At 41.9% G+C, this 27554-nt stretch overlaps 1 protein-coding gene across 3 annotated transcripts in view; it reads left to right on the forward strand.

The window, feature by feature from the left end:
* Nucleotides 1–19047, forward strand: part of lrfn5a (leucine rich repeat and fibronectin type III domain containing 5a) — a 157231-nt gene extending 138184 nt beyond the window's left edge. For all 3 annotated transcript variants that reach the window (XM_086049974.1, XM_086049976.1, XM_086049975.1), the window contains 2 exons: nucleotides 10427–10700; nucleotides 16540–19047. In XM_086049974.1, the coding sequence (XP_085906100.1) occupies nucleotides 10427–10700; nucleotides 16540–17439 (1174 nt within the window). In that variant the 3' untranslated portion in view covers nucleotides 17440–19047. The remainder of the gene's footprint in view (nucleotides 1–10426; nucleotides 10701–16539) is intronic.
* The last annotated feature ends 8507 nt before the right edge of the window (nucleotides 19048–27554 follow it).

Below are 27554 nucleotides of genomic sequence, written 5' to 3' on the forward strand. Positions count from 1 at the left end.
ACTGTGTATGTATATGGGTTCATGCAGTCATGCAAAGTATATATATATATATATATATATATATATATATATATATATATATATATATATATATATATATATAGTACATAAAAAGAATTTTATGTATATTTTAAGATAAATACATAAATAAACAAACACAAAAAATGAATGAAATAAGTAGATCATTTAGACTTTCATTTTATAAGTAGCTCACATGCTGAAAAAGTGTGGGTACCCCACATTCATGAGATAAGGAAAAGTTGTCAACAACCATGTGTGTGTTTATAAGGTCAATAAACCTGATTGGTATATACAGTTCAGAATCTAACATGATTGGTATTGTGACTGTTTCTGATTAGTCAAGTCATGTTTATTAAACCTTTAATTAGCTTTAACTTTGATCGTAAGTATTGATAGAACTCCATGTGGAAATATTGTCTTTTCAGTCAGATTTTTGATTAAGGGTACGAGAGTACATGAATAGAAACAAATGGTGAGTGGGGCAGAGGTGTGTTTAACAAAACCCACCTGGCTTGGGCTCAAGATGCTTGTTTCACCTCTGACTAAAAGCTGTGTGGGTGCTTGTTATCCATTAATTCTGTCATTTGGGGCATTATGCATGGTGAAACAGAGATAAGAAGCAAGGCTCTGAGGTGTTTTCCGTCTCCCTGTGAGACTTAAATCTCTTAGTGTGGCTTTGCGCCATCTGGTAGGAAATACGCATTAGCTTTGACAACAGCCGTGTGGTAGTAATTTAACTATCATTAATTACTACGTTCAAATTGAGCTTAAAACAGCTCCTTTATGTATCAATATGTTGTATTTGGCTTGGTTGTTATGGAATTGTGCTTGTTTGTATTCTATATTGAAAGCATCCATTTTTTAATTTTTTTATTTTTTTACTGCTAAGCCTATTGCAGGTCACAGGGCTAAAGCCTATCCTAGCCTACTTAGCCTAGCCTAGCCACAGTACACTCTGGACCAATGACCAATCAGTGACGTAGCTATGACAAAGGGATATACTGTACAAAAATTCACACATTTCAGCAGTTTAGTCATTAAGATGACAGCACCCAGGATCGAGCTCCCAGGATTAGGCCCCTTTATAATGACTCTGAAGCCGATTTTAGTGCCATCTCAACTTTCCCAACAACAACAATCTCAAATAAAGATTCGCTCAGACTAACTATACAAATTTAGAGAGTTCGGTTTCATCCGTGTTGAAAAGTATTCTCGGCAGACTACAGCTCCTGTGAGCAGAGCGATGCACAGGGCAGGGAGAGACCGACAAGAGGAAGTGTTGCTCGGGAAGTGTCGCCATACTAAAGTAGAGGACAACATGCTGGACTGTGTGTACACGAACATACGTAGCGCATACATTCACGTGCTCTCCCCCGCCCCTGCCTCGGCTTCTCCGACTACATCTCCATACTGCTATTGATACATGTATTACAAGTAAGCTAATTAAAATACTGCGCCGATGACTGAACGCAGGTTTGGAGGTCCATCATAGAAAAGTGGTTGAGCGAGCTATTGCTTCTCAGCGGTGCCCTACAACCAGGTTACATCACACACCACGGATGAGTCACCTAAACGTATTTCACAACTGACATAGATCAAATAAAAACAGATGATTCAAAATCGAATTCACCATCACGCCATCTATGATAACTGCAGTTGTGTTATGCGCAGCACTTTAAAAGAAACTCCGATACACAGCAGCTTGTTTCAGTGCAGTTAAAACATACAATATAATGTTTCACCATCACAGGCCATTCGACTTACAAAAGCCTCTGGTGTGCAGAGTAGCAAAATTGCTTAAAGTGAAAGTCAACCTCAAAATGTTCTTTGGAATAATATGTTGTATGTGCCCCCACTAGTCTAAACAGGGCATTCTGATTAAAATTGTGTTCGTGGAATATGAGTTAAGCAGCAAAATCTACCGTTACCGAGCCCTGAGCAGCTGTGATGTCATTTTCGGTCGACAGCGAATTACAAAACGGCCGTCCCCTGAGATGGGTAAAAACGGGTAGATTTTGCTGCTTAATTCATATTCCACAAACACAATATTAATAAGAATATCACATTTAGACTAGTGGGGCTTCATAGAACCCATTATTGTAAAGGTTTTTTGGGGTTGACGTCCTTCTAAGTCCACCACGAATGTACACCGATTGCCTACCTGGCCAGATTTGCCAGAGAATGCCCACATTTCCACCCAGAGTGGCTACCTGGTACAAGTGTGCGTAAATGACAGGTTTGACTTGACTGGAGAATGCCGGCAGGCAGAAAAGTGTGCAGCTATGTGCCATTTATGAATCTCACACACTTGTGTGACTTATTATCCTTATTTTTGTAACATTTTTATCCTGAAATTAGAGTAATATTATAGTAAGATATAGTAGCACAGTTGCAAAGCTAAATACCGTATGGTCTCCCTTGCCCAGTACTTTATACAAACCAGAGATGATTATAGCTTCTTTTCGTTGCAAAAGAGAAGTACATTAAGATATTTATAAATTGGTTTCACCGCCCCTCCTACCAAAGAATTATTCATTTGAGAGATACAATGAAACAAATTGATTTGCAGCTACATAAAACTGCTAATGAGCTAGCCCAAAGCAATACTTTTGACATTAAAAAAAAAAATCCAGAAATAATCGGACAATGTGTCACATATAGTCTCGCCGGGCTCTCCTGAGCAAAAGCCACAGCTGAGTAAATTACAGCTTTATGCCCCTTATTCCTTCATCACAGCCCAGAGCCCCTTGTCTTGTCTGTTGAATCATGGTCATGAATGCTTGAAGAACCATGCATGGCTGTGGCCCGAAGGCTGTGTCCAATAATTAATCATATGAAATGGACTGAAACAAAGCAATCTGGTATCATAGTTCACCAATCTGTGCATGGATGAAGGCATTCGTCTTGAGACAAAAAGCTGAAAGTGACTAATGGAGATTACACTGCCCTCCTGGCTTTGGCCAGGCTGGAGTGAGGGAAGCTTAAGTGATAAACACACACACACACACACACACACACACACACACACACACACTAAGCCCCACATAAGAGTGTGTATCAGTGATGAATGTTGAAAAAAATGGCCACCCAGTGGGAAAGGTTCAATGCCAAGCGGATGCGGAAATTCTCACAATGGAGCTCCCACACATTTACGCACATATACTTATTGGAGATGTATACATACATCATGGACAAATGCATTTTCATAGAGCAGCATGAACACTTGTTCATACCCTGCATGTAATGAAAGTGTGATGAAAGCACAATACACGCTACCATGTTTCACACACACGCACCCTAGGCCGAGGGCTTGGCAGAGCGGAGTAGATAGATTAGTGTAATAGCCTCAGCCAAGGCAATCATCTGCCCACTGCAGAGTGTCAAATGTTGGCAGCAGCATTCAGATCAGGAACAAAGAAATTCGTTACACTGACTGAGTCCACTTGGATGAAGTTGTCATTCTGTCAGTTTCAACAATTAAGGATCAATTGTATATGAAACCAAAAAATATTTCATTGCATGAGAATATATGTTCTGAAGTCAACGTGAGCGAACTGCTGTCGAATGGCAGTCAGTGGGCCGCAAACCATTACGAGGTTTGACCATGTAAAGTGAAATCAGAGATTAGAGCTGCCTTTGTTATTGAAATAGCAAAAAGGGTCCATGCTTAATGTAGGTAATAACAGTTCTAAAACACACAAATGTGGCCCAGGGCTCTAGACTAACGTTTTGCACAAGTTTTGTTCTTGGGTGCAGAAGCATAAAAGTTATATCCCCCCCTAATTGTTGACTGCAGCACATTCAACACAGCAGTTTTGTAGGTTCACTATTTAAAAAACAAATAAATCGCTGTCTTGTCTTTTTATGCAATATTGATTGTAACTGTGCCCACCAAGTTGCTTGTGCCCTCCACTTGAGGCGCGTCTCTGAAAACTAACAAACACATTTGAAATCGAATTTTTTTTTTATTTTATCATTATAGCTATTTTTGCATTGTGAAATGCTAGTTCTGAGTTCTTTATCGCTCAGACATTAAAAGTATAAAGGAACAAATTGCATTTATTTTGTTTGATTGATAGGGATTTGCAACAGCCTGTTACAACTGCAAAGTAGTTTTGAGGCAAGTGTGTGTGTGCACGTGTGCGTGCCGGTGTGTGTGAATATTGGCACGGGAGCAACGAATGAGACACACACAGGGAATTTAAATACAGGGTGGAAGTTACGGAGAGTGCCGAATACATTAGACAGTTTTAGTGGCAAAAATTAAGTCACCCTCTATTATTTAGCAGTATTTGGGATTTTAAAGAAAGAGGGTCTAAATAGCACAAGGTGTTGTGCAGGCCAGCTCAACAATGTTATGCTGCTTTGAATCTTGATTCCGGTATTATGCTATGAGTGTCTTTGATCAATAATACCAATAGAAAAACAATAAATGTAATCTCAATCTCTAAAGTAATTTCATTACTATTTAATTTTTCACACCTACGCAAAATGTATATTTAAGATGTGTGTTATCAGTAGCGTTGTTCCGATACCACTTTTTGGGTCCCGATACCGATTCCGCTACCTGGTTGTGCAGTATCGGCCGATGGCGATACTGGCCGATGCCGATACTGCACCGATACATTGCCACTTGAAAAATCATTATATAAGCTCTATTTTTCTTGTAATTCTAAAGAATTGCATACTCTCTTGAATGTAAAATTATTCATATTTAAATCATCACTTGTGAAGTATCTGTTGTAATAGGGCTTCTCGATTATAAAAAAATATTAATCACGATTATTTTGGTAATAATTGAAATCACGATTATTCAAACGATTATTTTTTGCTACAAAACAAGAACAGGTTTAAACATGTAAAAAATATCAAGACAAAATTCTTTGAAACACAATAATAATTTAAGTTCGTTTTGGACCTAACAGTATTTATTAAATTATTTGAAAAAATGTAAAAAGTGCAAATTTATAAATGAAAGTATGGTTTCCTTGTATAAACTAACAGAGCATTGGAGTTAACTTGCTATGCAATTATAAATTGCCAAAGTAGTGAACTGCTTGGAGTAAAATGCCAATTTTGACATAATAACAGATATGCTATTCATCTATACATTTAGACCTTTGTCTGGAGCCTTTTTTGTTTTGTTTTTAAAGTAATATTTAAGTAATTTGTTTCTGATAAATTACAAATTTAATTGCTGCGCACAGTGTTTCAACGTTGCGCACGACGCCAAATCTGACTCTGTGTTTTCTTCTTTGGTGTATCATAACATCATCGTAAACTAAACGATAGTTGAATAGTTTCGTCGTGTTGCCGGTGGGTGCAGAAACAACTGGCATTTTATACGTCTTTGCTCACCGTCTTCCACGGCGAACCCAAAATGTAAGCAAATAAGCGATTTCGACTTGCCTTGCTTGTTTACAAGTCGTTCCTGTGGCAGTTCGTGTGCCATTTTTAGGTCTGTTACTCTGTTAAAACGTTGAGTAGGAGCGTGTGCAGTGTGACTTGCCGGGTGCGGGGTACGGGCTGGATGGCTGGCTAGCTCGCTAGCTAGCATGGAGAGGGCGGCGCAGCAGAGTAACTCGTGAGCGCATACCTCAAAACAACTCAAAATTAGTATTAATAATCATTGTTTTACTATTATGCCAATTTTGTAATCGTGGAGTGTAATAATTGAAAATATAATTGAATTTTGATTAATTGCACAGCTCTATGTTGTAACATATACACACACAGAATACCTGTGTTGAATAAACAGCCTATTTCTATAGCTCTTCGTGCTAGTGAGATTGCGACATGGGCTAGATATTAACATGCATGTGCATTTGATTAAGGCTCTTCTATTTCCCTCCTGTGTGCCGCTCTCAAATATGCGCGCTGCATTCAAAGAATGATAGCAGTATCAATAACCAGCATCTGCGCTTTTTTATTAGTTTTTCAGTACGTGCCGATGCCGATACCAGCATTTTAATGCGGTATCGGGATACTTGCCGATACCAGTATCGGTATCGGAACAAGATTAATTATCAGCACTATTAGCTTTACATAATACAGTAAATACAGTATTCTATTGGTATACATCCTGTCCAACACTACTGTACCAATGACTGAGCTTTCAACACATACTTTGTGTGTGCACATATGCCATCCATCCATCTATTATCTGCCACTTATCCGAGGTCGGGTCGTGGACGCAGCAGTTTCAGTAGGGAAGCCCAGACTTCCCTCTTGACCAGCCACGTCTTCCAGCTCTTCCGGAGGGATCCCAAGGCGTTCTAAGGCAAGCCAGGAGACATAGTCTCTCCGGCGTGTCCTAGGTCGTCCTCGGGGGCCTCCTGCCGGTGGGACATGCCCGGAACACCTCACCAAGAAGGCGTCCAGGAGGCATCCTAATCAGATGCCCGAGCCACCTTAGCTATCTCAACGTGGAGGAGCAGCTCTGAGTCTCCCCCAGATGGCCGAACTTCTCACCCTTTTTCTAAGGGAGAGCCCGGACACCCTGTGGAGGAAACCCATTTCGGCCGCTTGTATCCGAGATCTTGTTCTTTCAGTCATTACCCAAAGTTCATGACCATAGGTGACGGTCAGAACGTAGATCGACTGGTAAATCCAAAGCTTCGCCTTTCGGCTCAGCTCCTTTTCATCACAAAAGACCGATACAGAGTCCGCATCACAGCAGATGCTGCACTGATCCGCCTGTCGATCTCCTGTTCCATCCTACCCTCACTCGCAAACAAGACCCCAAGACACTTGAACTCCTCCACTTGGGCAGGATCTCATCCGCGACCTGGAGAGGGCCCTCTTTTCCGACTAAGGACCATGGTCTCAGATTTGGAGGTGCTGATTTTCATCCCAACCGCTTCACACTCGGCTCCGAACCGCTCCAGGGAGAGTTGGAGTTCGCGGCTTGAAGAAGCCAACAGCACCACATCATCTGCAAAAAGCAGGGATGCAATACTGAGGCCACCAAACCAGACCCCCTCAACACCTCGGTTGCACCTAGAAATCCTGTTTATAAAAGTTATGAATGGAATCGGTGACAAAGGGCAGCCTTGGCGGAGTCCAACCCTCACTGGAAACGAATCCGGCAATGAGGACCATACTCTGACATCGGTGGTACAGGGACCGAACAGGGGCTTGGTACCCCATACTCCCGAAGCATCCCCCACAGAATTCCCTGAGGGACATGGTCGAACACCTTCTCCAAGTCCATAAAACACATGTAGACTGGTTGGCAAACTTCCATGCACCCTCGAGGAAGCTGCTGAGGGTCTAGAGCTGGTCCACTGTTCCAAGGCCGGGACGAAAACCACATTGCTCCTCTTGAATCCAAGATTCGACCTCCCGACGGACCCTCCTCTTGACCACTCCTAAATAGACCATGCCAGGGAGGCTGAGAAGTGTGATTCCTCTGTAACTGGAACACAACCTCCGGTCCCCCTTCTTAAAAAGGGAGACCATCACCCCGGTCTGCCAATCCAGAGGCACTGTCCCCGATGTCCACGTAATGTTGTAGAGGCATGTCAACCATGACAGCCCCACAAGATCCAGAGCCATTAGGAGCTTTGGGCGAATCTCATCCACTCCCGGAGCTATGTTACCGAGGATCTTGAGGAGAAGTATTCTCCCCACCGACCCACGACATCCCTGAGTCAAGGTCAGCAGCACCCCATCTCCACTATGGACAGTGTTAATGGTGCATTGCTTTCCTCTCCTGAGAGGCCGGATGGTACACCAGAATGTCCTCGAAGCCGTCCGGAAGTCATTTTCCATGGCCTCACCAAACTCCTCCCACACCCGAGGTTTTGCCTGAGCGGAAGCTACATTCCGCTTGGCCAGCCGGTATCTGTCTGCTGCCGGCTGAAAAGGCCTGATAGGACTCCTTCTTCAACTGGTTCGGGGATGCCGCCATGACAGGCACCGACCACCTGGCCGCCACAGCTCCGATCGGCCGCCTCAACAACGGAGAAACAAAACATGGACCACTCGGACTCAATGTCCCCCGCCTCCCCTGGGACGTGGGCAAAGTTCTGCTGGAGGTGGGAGTTGAAACTCCTTCTGACAGGGGATTCTGCCAGACATTCTCACAATACGTTTGGGTCTGCCGGGTCGGACCGGCATCTTCCCCGACCATCGGAGGCAACACAGCACCAAGTGATGTTTGTTTTAGACAATCCGTGGCGAGCTCAGAAGTCCAGTAACAGACCACCACTCAGGTTCAGATCGGAGGGGGTGTTCCTCCCAATCACGCCCTTCCAGGTCTCACCGTCATTTCCCACGTGAACATTGAAGTCCCCAAGAGAACGATGGAGTCCCCCAGAGAACGATGGAGTCCCCAGGGGGAGTGCTCTCCAGTACATCCTCCAAGGACTCTAAAAAGGGTGGCTACTTTGCACTGCTGTTTGGTGCATAGGCACAAACAACAGTCTGGTCATGTTCCCCCACCCTAAGGCGGAGGGAGGCTACCCTCTCGTCCACTGGGGTAAACCGCAATGTACAGTTGCCAAGCCGGGGGGCAATAAGTATGCCCACACCTTGGGAAACTCCAGAGTGGAAGAGTATCCAACCCCTCTCGAGAGGACTGGTACCAGAGCCCAAGCTGTGTGTGGAGGTGAGCCCGACTATATCTAGTCGGAACTTCTCAGCCTCACACACCAGCTTGAGCTCCTTCCCTGCCAGAGAGGTGAAATTCCATGTCCCAAGCGCTAGTTTCTCTCACTGGGGATCGGACCGCCAAGGCCTTTTACCGCTGCCCAGCTCACCGGGCACCCGACCCCTTTGGCCCCTCCCACAGGTAGTGAGCCCATGGGAAGGGGGACCCACGTTACCTTTTCGGGCTGAGCCCAGTCGGGCCCCATGGGTGCAGGCTCGGCCACCAGGCGCTCGCCAACGAGCTCCACCGCCAGGCCTGTCTCCAGAGGGGGGCCCCGGTGACCCGAGTCCGGGCAAGAGAAAATGTAGTCCATTTGTATCGATCATCATTAGGGCCTTCTTCTGGCACATATTTCATTAAACCGTTAATCAGTCAGTAAATAGTGGTCCATTTTGTGGGTATGACTGTGTATAAGCCAATGTAAGACCCAACAAGCACATTTGCAAAGAAAAGCCAATGCCACAGCAATTATATGAGAATTATTACAAGCTGAGTGTGTGTGAGCTTGTAAGAACGTAAGCACATTCAGCGCTGCCATTAAAACTCATTCACTGCCAGACATTTTCTGACCCTCTTTTGAAAAAATGAAAAATATATAAATAAATTCCTCGGATTGAATTGCTGGACTGTGAATAGACAAATAAATATGTCAATGGCAGTGAATGAGTTAACCGGGAGGGATGAAACCATCAAGAGAAGCACAGAGGAGAGCAGCCTTGGTCAGCTCAGTGTTCAGATGGTCCTTTTAGTATTCATGGGCTCACAACGCTGGTCACAGTGAGCCACACACATACACACACACACACACACACACTTCTATAGCCATGTGGTGTTATTCCACAGAGGCCACTCTAATGACCTATGCATACATTCCCCACACCTTAATACTAACCACTAAACCATAGCATGCCATCTAGCCTTCACTTAACTCTAACCTAGATATTTAACCTGACCAATGCAGCCTTTTGCTCTGCTCAGTGCACAAAAGGCCAAGAACTGTGAACTGGTTTTAATGAGGAATTTCATTAGCATTTTAATGAAGAAATCTGGGAACGCTGACAAGCCATTTTAAAGAAACCGAAGGACGAATGGGCAAATTCCCACATTAACAAGTGTCCAATAATCAACTTCAGTTGTTGGCAAAGTACCCAATATAGTATGAGAATTGATTAATATGGAGGTGAAAGCTTTCTCTTGTGAGTTCCGCACTTGTCATCACCTACACTGCATGAACAGTTAAAAACACATTCGTGGAGAAAGATGGCCGATGAGTTCTTAAATTGTGACTGTGTGCACGTACGCTTCTTCCAGGTGGAGCTTCCCATTCGTCGTCATTTCCAGAAAATATAGAGCTTTTCACTGTTGTAAACCAGCAAATACATGGCCAGGTTCATTGCAAGATACAGAATGTATATTTTTGAAACGAACAAGCTTACCTTTTCCAATATCTACTTTATAACTTTATCACATCCATAGAGTATGCCATGTGGGTTGGCAGTGACATTGATAGAGTAAGAGTAGTTGTTCACAAGGCAAAACTATATGGTGATATAAATATGCATTGTGTTATGGGTCAGTCCTGGATAAGAAAATAATATGACCCCAGGTTTGAGTCCCACGACTGTACCCAGTGTACTGAATGGGTAGGAGGACTGAATGGGAAACAAAGAAAAGAAAAAAAGGACAGTTTGCCTGTCCGATATTGTTTCAGGAGATGTTCGTACTACTTCTTTCCTTTCTATTGTTACACAGAATGATCCCTCCATCAAGCAAGAGCTTCCTGGTCAACAACCTAGCAGCAGGAAGCCAGTACGATCTGTGCGTGCTCGCTATCTATGACGACGTCATCACTTCCCTGACGGCAACCCGTGTGGTCGGATGTGTGCAGTTCACCACCGAGTCCGAGTATATGAGGTGCCATTTTATGCAGTCCCAGTTCCTTGGCGGGACCATGATCATCATCATCGGAGGGATCATAGTGGCTTCCGTGCTCGTTTTCATCATCATCTTGATGATACGATACAAGGTGGGTCTGCCTGTCCGTCACCATCTGTTTGGTTTTTGAAAAGATTCACATTAACTACGGTTGTCTCGCTCCCCTTATCGCCGTCATTTTCAACTGAACATTATTTGGTGGGGAATATCTTAGAATATATATTTTATATTATATATATTATATAATATATATATATTTTTTCAAGTTTCCTCATTTTTTAAAGGGACACTTGGATGAGCTTAACATTGGCACTTATATAATAGGTTTGCATGTAAAAATGACATCAGTGCTAAAATGTCCCCTCCAAAAGACTGTAGTGATTCAAGGGCTTTTTTTGTGATTAGATTTACGACAAATTGGCCCGCACCCTTTTGGAGCTCGGCTTGTTATTCTTTCGGTCGCAGCGGTTTACGTCACAGGAGGGAGGCAAGCGTGGTAATATTGCTCGCTTTGTCAGTTCTGTCTAAAACGTGTAGTATAAAAAAACTATAAAAGTGTTCTGCTTGAATAGTTTGGATTTCTTGACATAAAACGTGAGCTCATTATGATCACCGCCACAAAATCAAAAATACCGTGGCGATCGCTTTTCCACGTACACAGGCTGAAGCGGACAAAGGAGCATGAATGCGCACACGAACCCAGACTGGTTATATTTCTGACATTTAGCTACGCTAAACTCGTGTCAATTCTCAGAAGGCAGATGGCGGCTGGCAGCGGACAGCAGCCAGGAACCAGGTGGGCTTGGCTCTTTAGCCGCCCCCCCACCCCCCCCTTCACTCCCCGGCTAACAGTAGGATAACGGCACGGCTAATAGCAACAACTAGCTTGAGGCCGTTAAAACAAAAGTCGTTAGCACAACAACATTAGCTCTTTACTGTCCACCTTTTTTTTTTTTTTTTTTTTTAGCAAAAAAGCAGTGTGCACTTGTCCCAGCAGAAATCTATGTAGCTCTGCTCACTTCCACATTTCCCCATTCTCAATTAAATCAGACACCGAGAGGTTAACCCTTTTGATATGTTGAAGTGGGCATTAGCAGGGATGCCCACATATATTTTGGTGCCAATTGATCACCGTTTTTGGACGTTACAAGCAATGAAAGTACAATGATTTCCAATGGAATGTTTGTATTCGGTTCCTCCAGTGACTCCATGGATAGAACTGTTATGGGTGCGGCCATTTTCTTCATTAAAAAGAGGCGTTATTCATGGGGTCACTTATTTCCTAATTCATCCCAAATTTATAGATAAAATAGAAAATGACAACTCTTTTCATTTTCCTGATCAAAAAATATATCAAATGAACTTGTTAGTGAAAACATGGCCACCCCGACCCAACCATCCTTTTAATGGTCACAAAGCGACAAAAATACCACGGAGGTACAAATATATAACTGAATGGAACAGTAATTGCTTACTTTTATATTGCACAAGGCTCCCAGACATGTCGCACTGCGAGTGTGACAGCAGCCAGGAAGTAGGGTGTGTGTATGAGTGTGTCATGTATTATAACTATGAGCAACAAATGAAAGCGAAGCCGCGTCTGGCTGCAGTTTTAATAGATTAGGAACAAAACAGAGTGCCTTCCCTGTAAAATGTCTGCCTTTTGGAAGTCTTTTGATTTGCAACAACAGTGCAATAGTGACTTTTAATGTTTGTAACTTTGAGTGCCACGCTAGTTGGTACGCATTCAGTACTACCCTGAAATGGGATTTTAGTTACCTCTTAGAAGTAGAGTTAAGTGCTCTACTTCTATAATGTTGCACTGTACATTTGAAAATGATTCAGGATCTTTTTTTGTTAGGGCTATATTTGCCCTTTTTTTTATGCGCCTGGGCTTGTACAGTTTTTATCTACAGGTATTCTCCCATCCAGATTTCTTCGCATGTACCGGGAATGAACGTGAACGCACAAAGCGTGACTCACTGACAGCTGAGGGTGCCTTCAAATCATAGAAATATGTATTTCTCCTGAGACTTGTGAATGGCTTTTAAATCCATACACCAGCGGATGCAGCGTTTGGTCGGCCAGTCGAGACATGGACCACTCCGACTGGCAACTACATTTTCATTCAATTAATTTAATTTTATGAAAGCCAATAAAATTAAGTTATTCAGAATAATGTGCTTATGACTCATGTTTGGAGGTCCATCCCCCCAAAAAATAAATAAATAAAAAGGGAGGGTGCCCACAAGTCACCGTTCCCTAGATCTATTGTTCCCAGCCAGTTTCACTTAGACATTCATTATTTTGACGAGGTGCCACACAAATAAAAGCAAATGATCAAACATGCAGCAAGCAAATGATCAAACATGCAGCTCATGATTATGTCCTTAAGATAAATAGTTTTTGTAATTAATGGGAGAGTGGATCTCTGCGTGTGTTTCTCTTCAACAATGCGGTTCCATCTATGGGTAATTCGCAATCATCTTTTTTCGAAAAACTTCAAAGATGTGTCTTTTAATTCACCCCTGAGAACATATTTGAATCCCGCCTCCCAGTTGAAGGTGAGGATCGTAAACAAACAGTCTGCTATCAGGTCATTATGGGGCCCCAAGACAAATAATGCCAAGGGGCCCACATTTTTGACGCGCTATTTAGTCATAGTTTACTGTGCAACCCATACACTCTAATTTCACATATTTGTCAGATTTTGCTGCACTGCAGAAGATAAATCAAATTTCTAATCCTAACTGACTGTCAGTAGGCTACTCACAGTACATGTTGCCAAGCCTCATTCTAAAATACATAAAATAAAATGAACAAAAATGTGTTTGAAATAAAATAAAAAGCAAATAAAGCAAACTACAATAAAATAGAATGTACTGTATACTGTAATACACAACCACCAGTACAACAGTGCAAAATGGTGAATAAAGTGAAAGAAAATAAATATCACAATCATACAGTAAATAAGTAATGTACATATACTGTAACCTATGATTTTAGAATTTTACAGTCTTTTGGTGCATATAGGGACTGAAACAAATGTATTGCAGAACTGAAAACCATAATGTTTCTCTTTGTTTTTTAAGTAAAAATCCGCAAAACAAACAAGCGACTTATTGCCATGTATTATTTTTTTGGCAAATGAAAGGCTAAATTGCACCATGAAATGGCGAATATGAGAGTGTCTCGCTGCCGCAAGACACTCGTCTGACGATAAGCCTACTTAATTCTTTTTTTTTTTTTTTTTGCGTCCTTAAAGGGGGAAATCAACCCAAACACATTTTTTTCAAGAATATGTTTCCAGCAGGCCCTCTAGTTGAAACAAGGCTTTTTGATTAATATTGCGTTAATGTAATATCAGGTAAGCAGCAAAATCCACCCCTTTTTAGCCATCTCAGGGGGCAGCCATTTTGTCACTTCTGTCGACTGAAAATGACATCACAACTGCTCAGGGCTCAGGTAACGACCAATCACGGCTCAGCTTCAGAAAACTGGTCAGCCATTTTCAGTCGACAGAAGTGACAAAATCGCTGAACCCAGAGATGGCTAAAAACGGGTGGATTACCTCTTATCCCACAAACGCAATATTTATAATAGTGCTTTGTTTCAACTAGTGGGCTTGCATAGAACATAACTCTTGACGAAAATATGTTTGGGTTGACTTCTTCTTTAAGGAGCAATTAAACATGATTTTGGGCTGGTTGTGTTGATATTGATGGAAACAGTTTGTGACGGCGATACAAACTGGCCCCAAATACGAGTCAGGAGACGAGTGAAGACGGCCACCACACCACCACGCGCTGGCGGTAACGTCATCAAAATAAAAGCGAACCAAGGCATTGTTGTCCATGTATTATAGGGTTTATTTTGAAGTTCGCCTTCTCACCGCATGTTACCGACATGCGTAGTCATCCCAACTGCACACAACCACGTTCCATCGAGAAAGGCATCATGTTCAGATTAGGGGCCCTCTAGTGGCCAGGGGGCCCTAAGCAGCTGCTTTGTCTGCTTGGACCACCAGCCCTGTCTACTACTACAATACAATACAATACGATTCTATCCTCTGATGAAAATCACTGCGCAACCGCTGTAATAGCTGACTCACACACCTCTTTGATCAACTCAATAAAATACTTTTGTTCAGTCTCTCTGCTGCCTTGCATGCAAATACAGACTTAAGTAGACAGGAGAATCTGCGCAGCCAGAAAAGCGTAAAGTGAAAATTCCACACCACAAGTGGAATTTCAGATGTATGTTTTGTAGTTTGTCTGTTTGAGACAGGATATTTAAATGTACCAGTAATTTGGATGCTTCGTTATTTTGTGTAGCACCACTGAGATGTTATAAAAAAGATTTTCTTTGTTTGCTTGGTTTTAATCACTGCTGCACTATGCTTATAGGCATAAAAAAGGTATCATGTTGAGATATTTATATTCCAATTTTTAAAAAAAATAAAAAAGAAGAACATTTTGGATGTGGATTAATGAATCAGCAAATACTCAAAATCAAGCAACTATTCTTGGGTGCCAAAAATTAATCGGGACATAATGAGTGTTGATTGATCATATGATCATGACACCAAACCTTGCCAAATCCTCCCAAAATAACTGTTAGTTTTGCTATTCATAGTATTTGTGTCAATTAGCACTTACAAAATTGTGTCAGTTTTACCACTTTAGTTTTAAGTATTATCTTGAACAAATATCCAATGAATGCACAAGAGTTTCACATGATAATAGTCTTTTTGTCCTGAGTTTTTTTCCTCAAGGACATAATAAATGGTGAGGAAGGAAAAAATTAATATTTTGCAGTGTGTGCACAACTGCTATGCATTTTTCCTTTCCTTCTAAAAAAAAGGACAAATTCTTAGAAGGGTAGACCATCAAGGATAAGAACCGGGGTACCTAGCTAGGAATTGGTCTAAATCTTCACATGTAAACATTCATTATTCAAATTATTAGGGATACACAAAACACAATCATTACAACTGCAGAGTCTCATGAGATTTCAAACATTTTTTGTATGTGCGGGTGGACTTAAAAATTGCAGGGTTTCAGAACCGCACCAAAAGGTAATACAATGGTTCTTCCTTGGTCCATGCAATACGCTACTAGAAATGATGTCGTGTCTATTCAACAAACCAGCAAAAATTGATGAAATCACAACCTCTGCCCTTTCTCGATTGGCCGAGGTAATAAAGTTTTATTGACACTGTCCGGGGGTAATCATTTCATACATATTGTATGGTGGTTGAAAGGGTTAGAGGTGCTTAATGTTTACCTAGACAAGGGGTGTCAAACTCATTTTTGTCACGGGCCACATCATAGGTTTGGTGTCCCTCGGAGGGCCGTTACGATTATGAACCCATAGAAATGTATGGTTTCCTTCACATGTACACAACAAATCGATGGATAACCAGTTTTGAAATCAGAAGCCAATAAATAGTTTGTTCAACTCTTTTTCAATGTATTTTAAAGGAGGGGTTACTAACAAATGTCTGCAATATCTAATATGTAGTGTTAAAAGTGAAGACAATTTGAAAGAAACAGGTTAAGTCAACACATGATTTGCCTTTGCGGGCCACATAAAATGATGTCGTGGGCCCGATCTGGCCTTGAGTTTGACACCTGTGACCTAGACAAATATGAAAAGCAGTTGGTGACCTTGCATGGATGCTTCCTATTCTTGAACATGTTACATGCTCTACATTAACTGAACGGGAATTTGTTTCTGAGAGGGTCACTTAAAATTGAGAGGGTTTTTTTTTGTTGTTGTTTTTTTTGTAAAGCCAACTGTTTTGTGTGACTATTGGAAGTGATGTCAAGTGGAAATTGGAAGTGATGTCAAGTGGAAATAATCAAATGTCTCCTGAGTGTATATGTGAGAAAAATCCTGACTATAGTCCCATGTTTGATGCCCCGCAGGTGTGCAACCCGGGAGATAGTGTTAAAGGCATGTCAATGTCGATGACCAACGTTCACTCTCAGACAAACGGGCAGCAGTCGCAAAGGTGCAGCGTGACTCCCAGTTCCTCCAAACACGGCTCGATTGGATTCGAGGACCTGTCGGGAGGCTCAAAGAAGAGGAGTGGAGCAGGAGGAGGGAAGGAAGCGACAACTCTCTCATCCAACTCTTCCCTGCCGGACTGCTCCACAGACACATCTGTTCTCAGCCAGCACTGGACAACAGTTGGAGCAGAAGAACATATGAGAGTGGGTGAGGAGAGAGCTCGAGCCAGCCTTTCCTCACCCGCTGCCTCCGGCTCACTAAGCAGGCCAAAGCGGAAGCCCGCTCCGAATAAACCAAGCCCGGCTTGCTCAAACACGCCAGCTGCCCTGGAGAATCTCCCGAGTGCGTCGCCTCGCCCACCTTCCGCTTCTGCCTCTACCACCTCTTCCACTCTCCCCCCTCATTCCACTCCTCTAGATACCCTCAACACCAACCGCAACAATTCCACCTCACTGAACCAAGCCCTGCCTCCTCCCTTTGCCAGCCCTAGTCCACTTTCCTCCGTCCGCTATCGAGAAACACCCATTCTGCGCCGGGCTCCTCGCGCTCGCGCCTCCTCCGCTGCCAAGTACCAGACTCTCCCTGTGGAGGAGGGAGGGAGGAGCAGACCAAGGAGGAGATATTCCCTCAGCGAAGGAGGTTCAAAGACTCTCTCGTACCACCGAGGGAGTAGTGCAGGAGCGCCAAAATTAGGACGCATCGTGCGGGACAAAAGGAGCCAATCGATGAGTGGAATGGTCCTTTCCAAAGAAGGGGAGGGAGACTCTGATAGAGGACACTGTGATTCTGACTGGATCTTGGAAAGCACGGTTTAAATTTAAACCAGAAAACAAAATACACATTATCTATTGTTGTTGATTTTTGGTTGTTATTTTGGGCGTGCGTATGTCTGAGTCGTGTTTGTCTGTGTGAGTGAAAGCCGCGACTTGAAACATTGTGCATTGTTTCTCTTAAAGAAGAAGTCAACCCAAACATTTTTTTTCAAGAATATGTTCTATGCAGTCCCACTGGTTGAAACAAGGCAATGTGATTATTATTATGAAATATGAGTTAAGCAGCAGAATCCACCCGTTTTTAGCCATCTCTGCGGGGGTTGCCACTTTGTCACTTCTGTCAACTGAAAATGACATTACAATGTCTCAGGGCTCGACCAAGCACGGCTCACCTGTTTTCTGAAGCTGAGCTACAGTATGATTGGTTGTTACCTGAGCCCTGAGCAGTTGTGATGTCATTTTCAGTTGACAGAAGTATCACAACGGCCGCCCCATGAGATAGCTAAAAACGGCTGGATTTTGTCGCTTAGCTCATATTCCACAAATACAATATTAATCAGAATGCCGTGTTTCAACTCGTGGGCCTGCATAGAACATATTCTTGAAAAAAATATGTTTGGGTTCGTTTCCACTTTAAGGTGTGAATGTTTGTGTTCAGTTTTATGTGTGAGCATGGACAAGGATGAGTATTTCTGGTTGACAAAAGGACAAGACATCTTTTTATAGCATTTTCTTTTGTCAACGTTTCACAGCGATTTGTTCTGAAAGTTTTTCTTTCCACTTTTGACACTTTGGTATCTGTTTCAAAGTCTCTCATTCAGCAAGTGCATATCTTGCCTTGTCTTGTTGCGTCCTCGACTTGTCCTGTTGGTTCCACTTTATAGCACAAAAGAATACAAGACAATGGGCTCACCACATTTTCACTTGATCTGCAAATAACACAAAAAGGGAATTCTCGCTGGGGAAAAAAAAAGAGAATAAAAAAACATCCAACTTCACTGACCACCATTCTAGAGTCAAACCTGACAGCAAGTGTGTGACCACACAGTGGCAAGAGATAGCAGTCGGTGCCTTCTTTTGCACAAAGATACTCAAACTGGACATAGCTCTCGGACAGAGGAAGACGAAAGTTTTCGCACAGCCTTTCTTACCCACTGACGAATAGGTGGTGTTTCTTGGCAAATAGACTCTGAATATCTAATGGAGACTTTGTGGACCTCTTATAAAATTGATATTTTTTAAAGGGAAGAATATAAAAAAAAAAAAGGACATGAAAAAAAATGAAAGCTTTTTGCTGACATTGGTATACTTCAGCACGGGTTGGTCACATGTTCCCGGAAAGCTCATGTACAGAAAAAGGCAACATGTACTGTGTTGTTATGTTGTGTAAAATAAAAAAAAAAAAAAAGGTTGACTTGAAAACTTAAGATGTCATGCTTGGAACAAAGTAAGTCTGTATGAATTAGTAGTACAGTAATACTTGTTTCCACTGACGACTTCCAGGACACTCTTACTAAGCAGGTGTACTGTGTTTGGCCACTCATGGGCGTCGTTTATGAAGGTCCCAAATAGCGGCCGCTAAATTCTGCGTTCACTTTCAACAGATTGCACACACTCTTCATGTTTTACACGATTCATCAAAATTGCAATCTTTTACTCAGTTCCTAAATAGCAGGTGCTTAATTGCCTGTTCACTCACTCTAACACAGGGGTTACCATCATTTTTGAAACAAAGAAGAGAGGTGTCTTGCAAGCAAAAACATTGTTTGTATCCTTTTGAAAAACTGGGGTCACAAATCAGTAAATCATGAAAATGTAAAGTGTTATTGTTGACTTTGTCAATTCTCCTTCATTTCATCATCGGCGAGAGGAAAAAAAAAGTTTAGAAAGGCGTTGGAGATGATCCATTTTGTTGTTTTGTTGGTGTTGGGGCGAGGGCTCAAATGTAGAACTAAAATTGCGGAGGGGCTAAAAATCTGGCACCCAGAGTGTTCATCACAAGCCTCCCCTCCGATGAGGGGGCTCCGGTGGGTCATCTTTTGACCAAATCTTTCCATTCGGCCAATCACCAGAGCTGATAACTAGTTATGAAAAACTAAATTGTTCAACTCTTACTCAATTTATTTTAAAAAGAGGGTTGATAACAAAAAGTGCTTGCAATATGTCAATGTGATTACAAACAAAGATTATTTGATATTTTGGTATTTTATCAAGAAACATGAAGTCAAGGCGCATCTTTTTCAAGGAACATCATTTTCCTTTCAGGGTCACATAAGAGGATGTTGCAGGTTAAATGTGTTGAATTTGACACTTGTGGATAAATGCGAAGGGCTAGCAGTTTGCACTTTTCTAGAAGAACAAATGAGCTCATCTTACCTTTACCTATATGGTATTATTAATTAATGATATCCATCAATGAGAAAACACTTAACTTTATGATTTAACTCATTATGGTATTTATCAGGGTCATTTTCATCAAATGTGATCATTCACAGTTGAGACATAGCCCACTGAATTTCAATTTTACTGATCATCATTTGAATTATTGGCACTTGTTATCATTCAAAAGAGAATGCTTGTTTTCAAGAAAACAATCTTCTAAAGTAATATTTTCCACATCTTTCGATGCCAAAATATCTTTACTCTTGTATCCCAAATGAAATGTCATGGTTTGCAGCACCATTAGCAACATTCCATTTTGGGATATTTAGAATTGTTTTCATCCTACTGCTCAACATGCACCATGAAAACTAAGAAAAGTGCATCTTAGTATCATGGCCTCTCTCTCCCCTGTCCTGCTGTGGCGGTTCCTCAGGCAGGCAGTGGAGGGTTCTCTTGATTGGAGCCATGTGGCTCACCCACCATATTTTTGTGCCCCTCATGAATCACTCTCGCTCTCTGCCCTCGGGTAACACTCCTTAGTTTGTTTCTGGTTTTGTTTGGTTCTGTTGTTATTGTTTAAAGGCACTTATTATTTACAATGAATCATTCAAATGGTTATGTCTCATGTCCAAATTCCGGCCCGGGGGCCAAATGCGGTCCATGTTCAAATTTCTACCGGCCCGCAGCCACATATTCATATAAAATGAATATGAGTGGCCCATCAGTAGTGTTGACCACAGTACAAAATACACTTTTTTAAAAAAGCTGTTTTATATTTCACCACCAGATGGCAGCAAACCTGTGGCTACCCTCGGGCGCTTTCGGAAATATGCGCCGAGCGCGCTCTGCCTCTCCGAACACACAACTCTCAAAGGCGTGTTAGGTGTAAGAGTGAACACCTTACTGCATGGCCTTCTTTGTGGCCCTTTCCATCTCATTTCTAAAATAGAGACTGTTGTGGAGAAAAAGAAAGTTGACAGAGAGGGCCGTTGCTTCCAGGACAAGTGGAAATTGTCATATTTTTTCACTGAAATACAAAACAACTGTGTCTGCCGATATCACTAAGAGGCTGTGGCTGTTTTCAAGAAATTCAATATCAAGAGTCACTACCAGATAAAACATGCAAACTACAAGAAGGTGACTGGTACCAAATGCCGTGGTAAATTGAAGAAACCTGAAGCTGAATGGTCGGCTCCAACACATTTTCACCTCACCAAATCTGGCCCACTTTGCAAAGAGTTTGGACACCCCTGGCCTCCATTTTGCCACAGGCTTTAAGCCGCCCTGTGATAAGTGGGGCTCATAATTTGCAAAATTAGTTCACCTGTGTGGTTTACTTTGGACTGTTGGTATTGTTTGTAGTTTGGCTAATTTGGGTGTTTTTGTCTTTTGTTGTTTGTCATTTGACTTGTATTGTTTGGTTCTTTTTGTAAATTTTAGTTAAGGACATGTTTCATGTCGGGCCAGTTTAGTTGAGAGAGCAGCGGGGGCTTTGTGTTGCTTTGTTCAGCCTTACTTAGCTGCAAGGTAGCATCTGTGCTCACTCTGGGCCTTGCCTGGGTTTAGTGCAGGTGAGAGTCTTCCTCTGTAGGCTTAAAAGCGAGACTCAAACTTGTGCCGTTCTATTGTAGGTGGGAGTGAACGTGGGTGGAGATTCCATTTTCCTCTTACACTATATCAGCTCAGGAGCACTTTCAGGGATTCATACACTGGTTTCGAGTGCATAAGACCTCACCATATAAACCTGCAAAAAGACTAGTGTTCATTTAGCAAGATTCCTCTGGAGATAGAGGGCCAGTAATATTAGTATCTTAAGAGTTCCTTTTTTTTCCTTTTAAAAATGGTCCTTTGTGGCCTCATTATGTTGTTGCAATACACCAGAGGGATTTGTGAAATAAAATGCCAAGATGTGACAGCAATTTTCCACTCACAAAATAGCAGACAGCAAAATAGATGATGTTATGTATGATTTTGTGAAAGTGTCAGAAAAATTGCATGCCTTTACCGTTACTATGAATGTAAAAAGACAAGATTGTAAGGGTTTTTACAAAGAGGATCAGTTTTGTAATCTGCAGTCTTTATCTGCATTTGAAGTGTGCAACTCAAATGCTTGCTATGGAGCTATTTGTCTTTACTGTTAAACACTTCTGTCTTGACCATTTTGCAAGAAGTGTTTTTCAGTGGGCCGCTGTATGCTCTGTCAATGGGTTCTATCAACAAAGTTGTGGCAAAATTTAATTCATTATCATTGCTTATGATTTTTACCATGCAAGTTTAACGGTCCCCTGCCATCAAAATCCAAATGTTTCCAGTTTCATATTTCAGAATGAGTCTGTGATATGGTTTTTAAGTTAAATGTGGTTCATCATTTGCTTGCAATAGCCTTTGAAAGGCAAAGGTGCGCAGAAACGAACAGATCTGAATTTGGCATCATTGTTACTCTCACTCATTATTCAAGTATTGACCCAATTTGTGGTTGCTACATGGCTGCTCAACTCAGGAATACTGGCTGAATGGCGACAACGGATCTGCATCTTGTGCAAAGCTAAAAGTTTGCATTAGCTGCCACCCTCAGAGATGTTGAGGAATAAACTGCTTCAATTTATTTCGGGAGAAACTCCAAAGCATTTCAGAACCGAGTTGTGCCGTGTTCATGCACATTCGGTGGAGGATGACTTCAACATAAGCTTTCATACACAAAACAAATACATTTCCAGCTTTTAAAGCAACACCAGGTAAGTTTTCGACCTTCCCAAAACTCTTTTGATGAAACATCGACATACAACTGCTTTAATGGTACTTTTGTCATGGCCTGAGGGGGTCTGTATCGCTTTTACTGACACTAAGCAACTTTGAGTAGTGTGGTTGGAACCCTGCCATACAAAAAAAACTAAAAATGTGCTGACTGCTTTACGACAAACGTCACTTCCCCGTTTCCCCATTAAAGCTGCAAAACAACCGAAGTTTAATAACATACTGCATGCATTGTAGGCAACAGGTAGAAAAAGGCTTCAAAACTAAATTGTGAATATGAGCGGTAAAGGTTTGTAAGGTAGAAAAAAGGCTTCAAAACTAAATTGTGAATATGAGAGACAAAAGTTTGCATCCAAACTACATCAGCACAAAATTAGTCTTTTTTCCTTCTTTGGTGTTATGTAGCACTTCGAAAAATCAGCAAGTTCTCCTGTGATGACCAAGCTGTTTATATCTGTAAGGCCACTTTAATGAAGGAATAGAGGTCCACAGCCTTGCTTGTGGTCTCCATGATGCTGATTTTGCACATGGAACATCCCGACAGCTTGGATCCTGTACTTAAAGGAAGGATTTGCACTTCAGGGTGCTCAGATGTTTTTTCCCATCAAAATTTGGGACAGCGTCATAAGTGCAAAATGAAGTGGAAGTTTCAGTGGAAGAGGCAAACAAACATATTACTGAGTTACAGGAAACACATCAATTGCTCTCATACATTTGAGGGTTCCCACAACTGCACAAAAGCCTTTTTTGTTTGATTTAACTCACTGTGAGTGTGTGGCAATTAGATTTATAGATATGTACCCACCCTGCGTAACATTGCATTATAAACTTGGGATACTACAGCCGTAAAATTGCTCTGGGAAAGATCAGCGCCAATTGTCCTACTATGCTGAAACGACAGAGATGAGTAAACAACATTTTAATATTAATTCTCAAATACAGTAAGCCAGGGTCTGGTGTCCCACTCTCTTGCTGGTTCAACTGCCTTAAAGCGAAAGTCAACACAAAAAATGTCTTTACACTATAATGTTCTGTGTAGTCTCACCAGTCTAAACATGGCATACTGCTTAATATTGTGCTTGTAGAATACGAATGAAGCAGCAAAATTTGTCTGTTTTTATCCAGATAAGGGGGCGGCCAATGTGCCACTTGCTGTCGCCTGAAAATGACATCACAGTTTCTCAGGGCTCAAATGACAACCAATCATGGCTCAGCTTCAGAAAACAGGTGAATGCTGTGATTGGTCGTCACCTGAGCAACTGTGATGTCCTTTTCAGTTACAGAAGTAACAAAATGGCCGCCCCTGAGATGGATGAAAATAAGTGGATTTTGCTGCTTAACTCTTTTTCCACAAACGCAATATTAATCAGAATGCCGTGTTTAGAGGAATCACATAGAACATATTATTGTAAAGAGAATTTTGGGGTTGACTTCCCTTTTAATCGTTAAGGGGACAGTGGGGCCGGGATGGCCATGTTTTCACTAGCAAGTTTATTTTATATATTTTTTTGATCAGGAAAATGAAAAAGTTGTCATTTTCTATTTCATCCATTCATTTTGGAGAAATTAGGAAATAAGTGAATCCATGAATAACGCCTCTTGTTACCGTTCTATCCTTCTTCAGCTGGTTTGCTGGCATGCTTTTATTTTGAAGGCTGGGAAGTGTGAAGGAGGGGAAGTGTGGAATATAATTAACTTGTTGAATGCTTGCAGACCTGTCGTCTGTTGGACCCAAATAATTATACAAAAAGACAAAACCAACCCCAAGGCTCGCAATGGAAGTAAGTACACGCAGCTGGATAAGTAGGTGAGTATGTGGCGCGTTTGAAGCGTGTCCACAGCGGGTTTGAATAGTAAGTTAGCCAGCTAATTGTTTTTAAATAAACCTCTTCCGTTAGTATCCCTCCCGCGGGGGCATCCTGCATGTTTTTTTTTTTTGGGGGGGGCGACAATGTTTATAAATATGGCCGGGGGGTCGCCGCCGGAAGGGTACCCAGGTCAAGGGTGGAGGGCCGCATCCGGACGGGTAAAAAAGGGTCTAGTGCCCAGCTCTGGGTGTCGGACAACGCACGCGACTGCTTGGGAGGCAACCCCGCGACATGAAGGCGCAGGCTCATGATCACCTCCACACGCTGCGCGGACAGTAAGGAGCTAATAATGTTGTGCTAACGCCTTTTCTTTTAACGGCCTGAAGCTAGTTGCTGCTATTAGCTATACCGTTTTTCTACTGTTAGCCGGGGAGGGAAGGGGGGAGGGGAAATAAAGGTCCATGCTTGCCTGATTGCTTGCCCACTGCCAGTCGCCGTCTGCCTCCCTAGAGTTGACACGAGTTTAGCGTCGCTAAATGTCAGAAATATAACTAGTCGGGGTTCACGTGCGCATACATGCTTTTGCCCGCTTCAGCTTGTGAAAGTGGTGGAGCAATCGCCACGGTATTTTTAATTTTGTGGCAGTGATCCTGATGAGATCACGTTTTATGTCTAATAAATCCAAACTATTGTGCAGAACACTTTTATACTTTCACAGGTTGAAGTGGACAAGAGTAGTAATGTGCATTTGCATTTTGGTGGCAATCGGTCGCTGTTTTAGACAACAGAACTGACAAAGCGAGCAATATTACCACGCTTGGCTCCCTCCCGTGACGTAGACCGCTGAGACCAAAAACATAAACCCCAAAAGGTGGCGGGGCAATTTGTTATAAATCCTATCACAAAAAAAGACCTTAAATCACGACGTCTTTTGGGGGGGCACTTTAGTACTGATGTCATTTTTACATGCAAACCTATTATATAAGTGCCAATGTTAAGCTCACCCAAATGTCTCTTTAATGGCTGCATCAATGGCCTGCTGGCAGTGAACACTTGCAGTGTTGTGAAAAAGTCTTTGATCCTTCCTAGTGTATTTTTTTGCATGTTTGTCACACTTAAATACTTCCAATCATCAAACCAATATAAATATATGTCAAAGACTGGGATGTGGCACAAAAAAGGTCGGGGACCACTGCTGTAGGCAATGAATGAGATTTGCTAACTGCAGTGTTTTATAGGCTGCAGTTCATGTTCTTCCGTCTCTCTGCTTCTGCAGAGTACGATTGTACACTCAATCAATGAACCAAATCAGACAGCTGTCTTTTATCTGAATCAAAGAAAATGTTGTTCAGTCACGTAGGCGGCATTAAAATCCAAACTCCTCTGAGATTCGAACCACAATTGCCTTAAATCAACAACTATCAACTTGATTCTCAACCTAGTTTCAAATTTCCTCAGTTGATGGTGCCAATAGACATCAAGAGAATGTTTAAACAGCAACATGAGTGGCATGAGATGACAGAGGAAACTAATTGCCACGACAATGTTCCCTTTCTTTAATTGGTGTTACATTTCAGTGGCTTTGGCTATACATCCATCCTCTCTGTTCCTGCAGAAGAAAGACTGCACACATGCATGCGCACGCACACACACACACCCCCACACACACACACACACATACGCACACACATGACCTTAACATGCCTTCCTTTAGCTATAAATGCTCAATGGTAAGAGGCTTTGCAGAAGCACCCCATCTCTCACTTTCAGGACTTGTTTAATATCCATTTCTCACATTTTAAATATCACTTGCTCACATTAATGAAAGATTTACCATCTGATTGATTTATTATCATGTCAATCACATTTTGCAATGTCAGTTGATGAGGACCTCCAGGACATTATTATATCCAAGTTTTACCATGGACTGAGAGCATGGGGATTAGGACCCTGGGGAGTTCTGAAAGGAACCATCGGATCAGGCCAAGACACACATTCAGTGGCAGCCTGAGGTCAGACACTTATGAGACAAAAGGCAAATGTTGAATATACAGTACGATGAGACAAGCTTGAATGAACTAAATTTTAAAAGATTCTAGCCAGTTCTGTCATTAAAGTTCACTTGTTGATGAAAGTACTGACTCATGAGTCAAGTGGGCTGACCCACATTCTGGTGAGTTAGACAAAACCAGACAGTGCTGTGTTAAAAAACAAAACAAAAACAAAAAAATCAATAAGCATTGATCGACTTCACATACATGAGACAGATTGTGGAATGTCAAGTGGACTACGTTCAGACTGCAGGCAAATGCAACCCAAACCAGATTTTTTTGTCGATATATATATATATATATATATATATATATTTTTTTTTTATGACAGTGTGGATGGCTCAATTCCGATTGTTTTTTTGTTTGTTTGTTTTTTTTTTCAAATCTGACCTGTGGTACTAGATCGGAGACATATCATATTTTTTACAATGCGACCTCCGTCTGAACAGCCAGGTCACATGTATACGTCATCAAAAGCCCAATATGCACTCCGTGCGGCCAGGGAAGAGTCCTTGGGAGGGAGATTGACGATTGTCCATGAATCTGCACAGTTGTTTTAAGTAACAGTGTTGACTTATCCCACTGATTAATCCCACTTGAAACTTGAAGCATAAAGTGGACAATTGTGGTTATAGTAAATAGTCATTCAGCCATGCAAATGCTTAATTTATTACATGTCTCAATGACATGACATCATCTTGAGTAGACCTCTCCATGAAATGAGGAGATATGAGGTGATGAAAATATGAGCCCCATGGTGGAGCATATTTACTTCCGTAAACACTGCTGCATGACATGGTCTTTTGTGCGGGTTCCTTAACGTCGTGCTTTATACACATGCGCGTCACATCAGACGCGTTCCGTTCATATTAGAAGTCGTGTTTGTTTTTGTAATGTGAACGAGTACATAAAAAGATTGGATTTAAGGATTCAAATATTTGATTAAAGAGATAGTTGGGCTGGGATGGCCATGTTTTCACTAACAAGTTCATTTTATATATTTTTTAATCAGGAAAATGTAAAGAGTTGTCATTTTCTATTTTATCAATAAATTTGGGAGAAATTAGGAAATAAGTGACCCCATGAATAACGGCCCTTGTTAATGAGGAGAATGGCCGCGCCCCCTACCGTTCTATCCTTGTTCGGCCGGAGTCACTGGAGG

The sequence above is a fragment of the Filicampus tigris genome, chromosome 13, assembly GCF_054856515.1.
Source record: "Filicampus tigris isolate MCC_2025a chromosome 13, RoL_Ftig_1.0, whole genome shotgun sequence".
In the NCBI taxonomy this organism is placed as follows: domain Eukaryota; kingdom Metazoa; phylum Chordata; class Actinopteri; order Syngnathiformes; family Syngnathidae; genus Filicampus; species Filicampus tigris.